Consider the following 11,232-nt stretch of genomic DNA (forward strand, 5'->3'; position numbering starts at 1 on the left):
GATGATGGAGACATCCTGCTGGTTGAAGAGTCATTTAAAGTTTTTACCTGGAAGACTTTACGAAGAGATTAAAACCTTATGATGACTGATCACCTGTGTGCTGGAAAGACGAGCGACAACCGCTGAGGAAGAATGAGAAAGGAAGATGTGAAGTGGACCTTTGACTCAGGTGTGCAAGGGCGGTGGGTTCACAACGTCCATAGACGTCTTACTCTTTGAGGTCCAAGTTCAAGGGTAAGACGAGGGGGCGTCCTGAAGTAGCTATGACTTGAGATGGAATTGAGTCCAGGCTGGACCTTCTGCTGTACCATACACACTCGTCGGACGCCTCTTTCCAGTTCTGGAAGGGTGTTGATGTAGATGGAGACCATGTCATGGTCCAGGGGACAAGGAAGAGCCTTCTGATGTTACTGATTTTATTTAAGAATAATGATAACAAGGACAATAAGGGTTGTTAGAACGTGTATGATTCAAGGCTTAAACACCCGAATGTGTTTCTTGAAGGTTCTTCAACTGATGGTTGTTACGGCCTTAATGACCCCCTGGCAGTGGATTGGCCTAGAGCACGAAACAGCCAGTTGACAAGGCTGTTTGAGGAATGACCAATCAGGCCAGGTGCTAAAGACCCAAGCAGGTGAGGAGGGAGGTGCAGGGGTTACCGAAGACCCCCAAGTGAGAGGACCATCCTACACGAGTTATGAGGTCGGGGCACGGGAGAGGACCATCCTACACGAGTTATGAGGTCGGGGACGGGAGAGGACCATCCTACACGAGTTATGAGGTCGGGGACGAGAGAGAGGACCATCCTACACGAGTTATGAGGTCGGGGACGTGAGGGGACCATCCTACATGAGTTATGAAGTCGGGGACGAGAGAGGACCATCCTACACGAGTTATGAAGTCGGGGACGAGAGAGGACCATCCTACACGAGTTATGAAGTCGGGGACGTGAGGGGACCATCCTACACGAGTTATGAGGTCGGGGACGTGAGGGGACCATCCTACACGAGTTATGAGGTCGGGGACGAGAGAGGACCATCCTACACGAGTTATGAGGTCGGGGACGTGTCGATGGAATCCTGCCGACTTTGCTGTTGTTCTTGTTCCTGTTGTTGTTGTTGTTGTTGTTGTTGTTGTTGTTCGATGATCAGTTCGTCGTCCACGTCTCTGATGATGGGCAAGCCGTCCAGCTTCTTCAGCCACGTCAGTTTGCGTTCGACCTCCGTGCGCCAGTTACCCTCAGCTGAGTGCTTATCCTCCAGCGGGTTACCTGACGAAGGGTCGACAACAGTTTACCATCACCTGACGAAGGGTCGACAACAGTTTACCATCTACCTGACGAAGAGTCGACAACAGTTTACCATCACCTGACGAAGGGTCGACAACAGTTTACCATCTACCTGACGAAGGGTTGACAACAGTTTACCATCTACCTGACGAATGGTCGACAACAGTTTACCATCATCTCCTGACGAAGGGTTGACAACAGTTGACCATCTACCTGACGAAGGGTTGACAACAGTTTACCATCTACCTGACGAAGGGTTGACAACAGTTTACCATCTACCTGACGAAGAGTCGACAACAGTTTACCATCACCTGACGAATGGTCGACAACAGTTTACCATCTACCTGACGAAGGGTTGACAACAGTTTACCATCTACCTGACGAAGGGTTGACAACAGTTTACCATCTACCTGACGAAGGGTCGACAACAGTTTACCATCACCTGAAGAAGGGGCTACAATAGTTTACCATCACCTGACGAAGGGGCTACAACAGTTTACCATCACCTGACGAAGGGTCGACAACAGTTTACCATCTACCTGACGAAGAGTCGACAACATTTTACCATCATCTCCTGACGAAGGGTCGACAACAGTTTACCATCACCTGAAGAAGGGTCGACAACAGTTTACCATCTCCTGACGAAGGGTCGACAACAGTTTACCATCACCTGAAGAAGGGGCTACAATAGTTTACCATCACCTGACGAAGGGGCTACAATAGTTTACCATCACCTGACGAAGGGCTACAACAGTTTACCATCACCTGACGAAGGGTCGACAACAGTTTACCATCTACTTGACGAAGAGTCGACAACAGTTTACCATCATCTGACGAAGGGTCGACAACAGTTTACCATCTACCTGAGGAAGGGTCGATAACAGTTTACCATCACCTGACGAAGGGTCGACAACAGTTGTTTACCATCACCTGACGAAGGGTCGATGACAGTTTACCATCACCTGACGAAGGGGCTACAACAGTTTACCATCTCCTAACGAAGGGTCGACAACAGTTTACCATCTACCTGACGAAGGGTCGACAACAGTTTACCATCTACCTGACGAAGGGTCGACAACAGTTTACCATCATCTCCTGACGAAGGGTCGACAACAGTTTACCATCTCCTGACGAAGGGTCGACAACAGTTTACCATCACCTGACGAAGGGTCGACCACAGTTTACCATCTACCTAACGAAGAGTCGACAACAGTTTACCATCATCTCCTGACGAAGGGTCGACAACAGTTTACCATCACCTGACGAAGGGTCGACAACAGTTTACCATCACCTGACGAAGGGTCGACCACAGTTTACCATCTACCTAACGAAGAGTCGACAACAGTTTACCATCATCTCCTGACGAAGGGTCGACAACAGTTTACCATCACCTGACGAAGGGTCGACAACAGTTTACCATCACCTGACGAAGGGTCGACAACAGTTTACCATCACCTGACGAAGGGTCGACCACAGTTTACCATCTACCTAACGAAGAGTCGACAACAGTTTACCATCATCTCCTGACGAAGGGTCGACAACAGTTTACCATCATCTCCTGACGAAGGGTCGACAACAGTTTACCATCACCTGACGAAGGGTCGACAACAGTTTACCATCACCTGACGAAGGGTCGACAACAGTTTACCATCTACCTAACGAAGAGTCGACAACAGTTTACCATCATCTCCTGACGAAGGGTCGACAACAGTTTACCATCACCTGACGAAGGGTCGAGAACAGTTTACCATCACCTGACGAAGGGTCGACAACAGTTTACCATCACCTGACGAAGGGTCGACCACAGTTTACCATCTACTTAACGAAGAGTCGACAACAGTTTACCATCATCTCCTGACGAAGGGTCGACAACAGTTTACCATCATCTCCTGACGAAGGGTCGACAACAGTTTACCATCACCTGACGAAGGGTCGACAACAGTTTGCCATCTACCTGACGAAGGGTCGACAACAGTTTACCATTACCTGACGAAGGGTCGACAACAGTTTACCATCACCTGACGAAGGGTCGACAACAGTTTACCATCACCTGACGAAGGGTCGACAACAGTTTACCATCACCTGACGAAGGGTCGACAACAGTTTACCATCACCTGACGAAGGGTCGACAACAGTTTACCATCACCTGACGAAGGGTCGATGACAGTTTACCATCACCTGACGAAGGGGCTACAACAGTTTACCATCTCCTGACGAAGGGTCGACAACAGTTTACCATCTACCTGACGAAGAGGCTACAACAGTTTACCATCTCCTGACGAAGGGTCGACACCAGTTTACCATCTCCTGACGAAGGGTCGACAACAGTTTACCATCACCTGACGAAGGGTCGACAACACTACATATTCTACTGACGAAGACAGACAGTGCTTATCATCACTCATCTTACCTGACCAATATATATAATTCATCGAATTTAACAACAAAAAAAAAAAAGGTAGAATATTTCTTCAGAAATATTGGAGAGGACGTGTATCGCTGTGAATCGTGTTTTAAATCGAAAAATCGAGGTAATACGACATAGTTTACCTAGCAGTATTGACCTCCGCGGCTTTGATCTTTGAAATGAATCTATAAAATGTAGTGTGTGTGTGTGTATGTGTGTGTGTGTGTGTGTGTGTGTGAGTGACCTAGAAAAAGGGGTGATGACAGTGCTAGGAGACCTTTAGGTTCAGGAAACATGGAGACACGACAGGTGTTTGGGTCATACGAGCGCGAGAGAAGTGAACTGAAAGGTTTCATGAATTATTTGGTGGGTTGATTTGAGATGGTTCTTGTGGGGGGTAGATGGTGAGGGGTGGGTGGGTGGGTGAATAGTGAGGAGTGATGATGAACGATGGTGAGTGAGGGATACATCATGAGGAGGGGATAGTGAGGGATACATCATGAGGAGGGGATAGTGAGGGATACATCATGAGGAGGGGATAGTGAGGGATACATCATGAGGAGGGGATAGTGAGGGATACATCATGAGGAGGGGATACTGAGGGATACATCATGAGGAGGGGATAGTGAGGGATACATGATGAGGAGGGGATAGTGAGGGATACATCATGAGGAGGGGATAGAGGGATACATGATGAGGAGGGGATAGTGAGGGATACATGATGAGGAGGGGATAGTGAGGGATACATGATGAGGAGGGGATAGTGAGGGATACATGATGAGGAGGGGATAGTGAGGGATACATGATGAGGAGGGGATAGTGAGGGATACCTGATAAGGAGGGGATAGTGAGGGATACGTAATGAGGAGGGGATAGTGAGGGATACATGATGAGGAGGGGATAGTGAGGGATACATGATGAGGAGGGGATAGTGAGGGATACATGATGAGGAGGGGATAGTGAGGGATACGTAATGAGGAGGGGATAGTGAGGGATACATCATGACGAGGGGATAGTGAGGGATACATGATGAGGAGGGGATAGTGAGGGATACGTAATGAGGAGGGGATAGTGAGGGATACATGATGAGGAGGGGATAGTGAGGGATACATGATGAGGAGGGGATAGTAAGGGATACCTGATGAGGAGGGGATAGTGAGGGATACGTAATGAGGAGGGGATAGTGAGGGATACATCATGACGAGGGGATAGTGAGGGATACATGATGAGGAGGGGATAGTGAGGGATACATGATGAGGAGGGGATAGTGAGGGATACGTAATGAGGAGGGGATAGTGAGGGATACATCATGACGAGGGGATAGTGAGGGATACATGATGAGGAGGGGATAGTGAGGGATACGTAATGAGGAGGGGATAGTGAGGGATACATGATGAGGAGGGGATAGTGAGGGATACCTGATGAGGAGGGGATAGTGAGGGATACGTAATGAGGAGGGGATAGTGAGGGATACATCATGACGAGGGGATAGTGAGGGATACATGATGAGGAGGGGATAGTGAGGGATACGTAATGAGGAGGGGATAGTGAGGGATACATGATGAGGAGGGGATAGTGAGGTATACATGATGAGGGGATAGTGAGGGATACATGATGAGGAGGGGATAGTGAGGGATACGTAATGAGGAGGGGATAGTGAGGGATACATGATGAGGAGGGGATAGTGAGAGATGCATGATAAGAGGATAGTGAAGGATGCGTGTTGAGTGGATAGTGAATGATACATGAGTGGATGGTGAAGGCTGCATGATGAAGAGGGGATAGTGAGGGACACAACAACAGGTGGTATGAGGTGAAGCCAGCAGCAGGTGGTATGAGGGGGTAGCAGGTGGTATGAGGCCAGCCAGCAGCAGGTGGTATGAGGGGGTAGCAGGTGGTATGAGGCCAGCCAGCAGCAGGTGGTATGAGGGGGGTAGCAGGTGGTATGAGGCCAGCCAGCAGCAGGTGGTATGAGGGAGTAGCAGGTGGTATGAGGTGAAGCCAGCAGCAGGTGGAATGAGGGGGTAGCAGGAGGTATGAGGGGGTAGCAGCAGGTGGTATGAGGCCAGCAGCAGGTGGTATGAGGCCAGCAGCAGGTGGTATGAGGTCAGCAGCAGGTGGTATGAAGCCAGCAGTAGGTGGTATGAGGCCAGCGGCAGGTGGTATGAGGCCAGCACCAGGTGGTATGAGGCCAGCAGCAGGTGGTATGAGGCCAGCACCAGGTGGTATGAGGGGGTATCTGCAGTTGGTATGAGGGGGTATCAGCAGGTGGTATGAGGGGGTATCAACAAGTGGTATGAGGCGGTTCAGCAAGTGGTATGAGGAGGTATCAGCAGGTGGTATGAGGCCAGCAGCAGGTGGTATGAGTGGGTATCAGCTGGTATAAGGGGGTATCAGCAGGTGGTATGAGGCGGTATCAGCAGGTGGTATGAGGCCAGCAGCAGGTGGTATGAGGGGGTATCAGGACTCACCTACAAAGTTCAGTTCCTCCAGCGTTGGTAACTCGAGCAGTTTCAGGAACTCGGCCCAATCCTTGACCAGGTTGTTAGACATGTACAGGACCTGCCACACACACACAGCATAACCACTCATCATCTTCAAGTACATTTAAGTTTTAACTCACAATATACATATAGAATATCTTCCCCCCTTCCCCCCTGATGTTCCAGTAAATATATAAGTTCTCTGTGATATTATATCTCTAATATACCATGTTATATAATAGGCAACTTGTCCTTGGATAACAGGAAATATAGGAGGCAGAGGGAAAACAATGGACGGAATAGCTTGAATTGATGGTTTTGTTTATATATACCAGAATCTTATATAAAGGTGGAAAGGTTATATATAGGAAGAGGCAGAGACAAATGAAGTGTGAGAATCCCCACACCTTTAGGGTTCGGGGAAAGAAAGGGAGGTACTGTAACGATCCATCCTCGTATGCTAAGTCTCCTCACATAACCTAGTGGAAGCGGTGGATTTGCCAAGGATGTTATAATTCCATGCAGAATCCAACATATGGGTTTGGTTTGTGTGCCCATGACTGCCCTAAGCCTCCCTCATTATTAAGTTCTTAACTTGAAGAAAATTGTATCGAAAGACTGAAAACTGTTTAAGTAGATTTTGAATTTATATCTTCATGTATGAATTTTTTTGATTTTTTATTGATCATTGTCTATACCTCTTATTTTACTTCTATCTTTCCTACACCATTGTGTTCACACCTGATCCACCCCAGCTCTCTGTGTCATCAATTCCCACTCTATATCATTCAAGTTTCCTCAACTTATATCGTATTTTGTAGCCAGTGTTTACCTCTTGTGTGGGGGTTTTAAAACTTGACCCGTTTTTTTCTCTGGGGAAACATAAAGAAAACGAGGGTGGAATTGAACCCCACACCAGCTGGTTGTGTTGGGTTAGAACTTCTTACCTTGAGTTTCTTCAAGGCCCCGATGCCCTTCATCTTTTCGATCAGGTTGTATGAGATCCACAACTGCTCCAGCGTCTCCGTCAGCACCTCCTACAGGATATACACGATGTATGTACTCACGACTTTATTCATTGTCTCGTTATATCATTCACTGTCTCGGTGTTTCATTCAGTGTCTCATTATTTCATTCAGTGTGTTGTTTCAATTAGTCTAATTTATTTCATTCCCTTTTTCGGTGTTTCACTCATTGTCTCATTGTTTCATTCAGTCTCTGTGTTTCATTCAGTCTCATTATTTCATTCATTGTCTGTGATTCATTCAGTGTCTCATTATTTCATTCACTGTCTCGGTGTTTCATTCAGTGTCTCATTATTTCATTCACTGTCTCGGTGTTTTTTTCAGTGTCTCATTATTTCATTCACTTTCTCGGTGTTTCATTCAATGTCTCATTATTTCATTCGTTGTCTCGATGTTTCATTCAGTGTCTTATTGTTTCATTCAAAATCTCGGTGTTTCATTCAGTGTCTCATTATTTCATTCACTGTCTCGGTGATTCATTCAGTGTCTCATTGTTTCATTCACTGTCTCGATTTTCCATTCAGTGTCTCATTATTTCATTCGCTGTCTCAGTGCTTCATTCAGTGTCTCAATGTTTCACTCAACAAGTGTAATGATTTCCTTCACTGTCTCACTTCACTGACTAGTTCACCGTTCCCTGTACACAAGGCCAGTCACTGCCATATTCACTGTCATACTCGCGTCGCCTCGCACGTCACTGTCACTTTCCGATTCATCCTTTCACTTTCTCTGACATTTGATGGTTCACTTTTCAGCTCACTCTCATTTTCCCACCGTGTCCTTCACTTGCCTGCCACTTTCATGTAACTCATTCACTGTCACAGCCACTGTCTCAATATTACCCCCTCCCCATTCACTTTCACTGAGACGTTCACCGTCTGTGCCTCATTCACTTTCACAGGACATGTTCAAGGTCATATTCAGTGTCTGACTCACTGTTTTCTTCACTGCTCCTCCCACTGGCCCACTTTTTGATTGGTCTGCTGAGCCTTTTCACTGCAGCACTGCCCAGCATAGTTCACAGTCGCGTTTCACTTTCATCGCTCACCTTCCCACACTCATATTCACTCTACCGTTACACCCACCTTCATCTCGTTCACTTTCGTTAACTGTGTCCCGCTCACACCTTCACTCATGATCCCTCCTCATCATCTCAGCCTCACTCACATTTTCACTCATAGTCTTACTGATATTCCAGCTCAACATCAATCAATCTCACTCATTTTCTCAGTCTTGCTCAAACTTACTCATTATCTCAGCCTTACTCACACTTCCTTACTCATTATCTTAGCTTTACTGACACTTCCACACTCATTATCTCAGCCTTACTCACACTTCCTTACTCATTATCTTAGCCTTACTCACACTTCCTCACTTATTATCTCAGCCTTACTCACATTTCCTCACTCATTATCTCAGCCTTACTCACATTTCCTCACTCATTATCTCAGCCTTACTCACATTTCCTCACTCATTATCTCAGCCTTACTCACATTTCCTCACTCATTATCTCAGCCTTACTCACACTTCCTCACTCATTATCTCAGCCTTACTCACACTTCCTCACTCATTATCTCAGCCTTACTCACATTTCCTCACTCATTATCTCAGCCTTACTCACATTTCCTCACTCATTATCTCAGCCTTACTCACATTTCCTCACTCATTATCTCAGCCTTACTCACATTTCCTCACTCATTATCTCAGCCTTACTCACACTTCCTCACTCATTATCTCAGCCTTACTCACACTTCCTCACTCATTATCTCAGCCTTACTCACATTTCCTCACTCATTATCTCAGCCTTACTCACATTTCCTCACTCATAACTCACAATTCCGCTCACAGCCCCACTGATGATGCCCGCATGACTCCATTTATAATCCCACTCACCCACTCATTATCCCACTCACCGTCCTACTCATGATCCCACTCATCGCCCCACTCATGATCCCACTCACCGTTCCCATTCATGATCCCACTCATAATCCCACTCACCGTCCAACTCATGATCTCACTCATGATCCCACTCACCGTCCCACTCATGATCCCACTCACCGTCCCACTCATGATCCCACTCATCGTCCCACTCATGATCCCACTCACTGTCTCACTCATGATCCCACTCATGATCCCACTCACCGTCCCACTCATGATCCCACTCACCGTCCCACTCATGATCCCACTCACCGTCCCACTCATGATCCCACTCACTTTCCCACTCATGATCCCACTCACTGTCTCACTCATGATCCCACTCACCGTCCCACTCATGATCCCACTCACCGTCCCACTCATGATCCCACTCACTGTCTCACTCATGATCCCACTAACCGTCCCACTCATGATCCCACTCACCGTCCCACTCATGATCCCACTCACCGTCCCACTCATGATCCCACTCACCGTCCCACTCATGATCCCACTCACCGTCCCACTCATGACCCCACTCACCGTCCCACTCATGATCCCACTCACTGTTCCACTCATGATCCCACTCACCGTCCCACTCATGATCCCACTCACCGTCCCACTCATGATCCCACTCACTGTTCCACTCATGATCCCACTCACCGTCCCTCTCATGACCCCACTCACCGTCCCACTCATGACCCCAGGAGAACTCACCAGACCAGCGAAGCTCTTGATGTTGTTTCTGCCCAGACTGAGGATCTTGAGGGAACGTAAGTTGTTCATGTGGCTCAACTTCTCTATCATGTTGGTGGACAAGCTCAGCTTCCTAGGGTGATGGACGGGCTTCCGTCAACCATTGTGCTTCCCTCTATATAGGTCTAGGGTGATGGACGGGCCTCTGTCAGCCATTATACTGTCTCTGTATAGGTCTAGGGTGATGGACGGGTCATAGTGCTTCCCTCTATATAGGTCTAGGGTGATGGACGGGCTTCCGTCAACCATTGTGCTTCCCTCTATATAGGTCTAGGGTGATGTACGGGCTTCCGTCAACCATTTTACTGTCTCTATATAGGTCTAGGGAGATGGACGGGTCATAGTGCTTCCCTCTATATAGGTCTAGGGTGATGGACGGGCTTCCGTCAACCATTGTGCTTCCCTCTATATAGGTCTAGGGTGATGGACGGGCTTCCGTCAACCATTGTGCTTCCCTCTATATAGGTCTAGGGTGATGGACGGGCCTCTGTCAGCCATTGTGCTGTCTCTGTATAGGTCTAGGGAGATGGACGGGTCATAGTGCTTCCCTCTATATAGGTCTGGAGTGATGGATGGGCCTCCGTCAACCATTATACTGTCTCTATATAGGTCTAGGGAGATGGACGGGTCATAGTGCTTCCCTCTATATAGGTCTGGAGTGATGGACGGGCCTCTGTCAGCCATTGTGCTGTCTCTGTATAGGTCTAAGGTGATGGATGGGTCATAGTGCTTCCCTCTATATAGGTCTAGAGTGATGGACGGGCTTCCGTCAACCATTGTACTGTCTCTATATAGGTCTAGGGTGATGGACGGGTCATAGTGCTTCCCTCTATATAAGTCTAGGGTGATGGACGGGCCTCCGTCCACCATTATGTTATATAGGTCGAGGGTGATGGACAGGTCTCCATCAACCATTATACTGTCTCTGTATAGGTCCAAAGTGAAGGACGGGCCTCTGTCAGCTACTATACTCCATTTACATCGGTTAGGTTAGGTTAGGTTAGGTTAGGTTAGGTTAGTCTATCCCATATTGTTAGGTTAGTCTATCCCATATTGTAAGGTTAATCTATCCTATATTGTAAGGTTATTCTATTCCATATTGTAAGGTTAATCTATCCTATATTGCAAGGTTATTCTCTCCCATATTGTAAGGTTAATCTATCCTATATTATAAGGATATTCTATCCCATATTGTAAGGTTAATCTATCCTATATTGTAAGGTTATTCTATCCCATATTGTAAGGTTAATCTATCCTATATTGTAAGGTTATTCTATCCCATACTGTAAGGTTAGTCTATCCCATATTGTAAGATTAATCTATCCCATATTGTAAGGTTAATCTATCCTATATTGTAAGGTT

The 11,232-nt window shown here is 47.1% G+C and overlaps 1 protein-coding gene across 1 annotated transcript; it reads right to left on the bottom strand.

Moving 5' to 3' along the window:
* Nucleotides 1–453: 453 nt before the first annotated feature.
* LOC139745692 (dynein axonemal light chain 1-like) lies at nt 454–9,939 on the bottom strand. Its single transcript, XM_071656121.1, has 4 exons — nt 9,832–9,939; nt 7,126–7,215; nt 6,167–6,257; nt 454–1,270 (listed from the first exon to the last, which is right to left on the bottom strand). Exons 1-4 carry the CDS (start codon nt 9,919–9,921, stop codon nt 1,050–1,052), a joined length of 492 nt encoding a protein of 163 aa, XP_071512222.1. The 5' UTR covers nt 9,922–9,939; the 3' UTR covers nt 454–1,049.
* Between the last annotated feature and the right edge of the window lie 1,293 nt (nt 9,940–11,232).

The sequence above is a fragment of the Panulirus ornatus genome, chromosome 62, assembly GCF_036320965.1.
Source record: "Panulirus ornatus isolate Po-2019 chromosome 62, ASM3632096v1, whole genome shotgun sequence".
NCBI lineage: Eukaryota > Metazoa > Arthropoda > Malacostraca > Decapoda > Palinuridae > Panulirus > Panulirus ornatus.

Coding starts and splice junctions, on each gene's coding strand:
- LOC139745692 (XM_071656121.1), bottom strand. CDS start 9,921: ATGATAGAGAAGTTGAGCCACATGAACAACTTACGTTCCCTCAAGATC. Junction 7,216..9,831: donor TCAAGAGCTTCGCTGGTCTG/GTGAGTTCTCCT, acceptor TATATCCTGTAG/GAGGTGCTGACGGAGACGCT. Junction 6,258..7,125: donor GGGCCTTGAAGAAACTCAAG/GTAAGAAGTTCT, acceptor TGTGTGTGGCAG/GTCCTGTACATGTCTAACAA.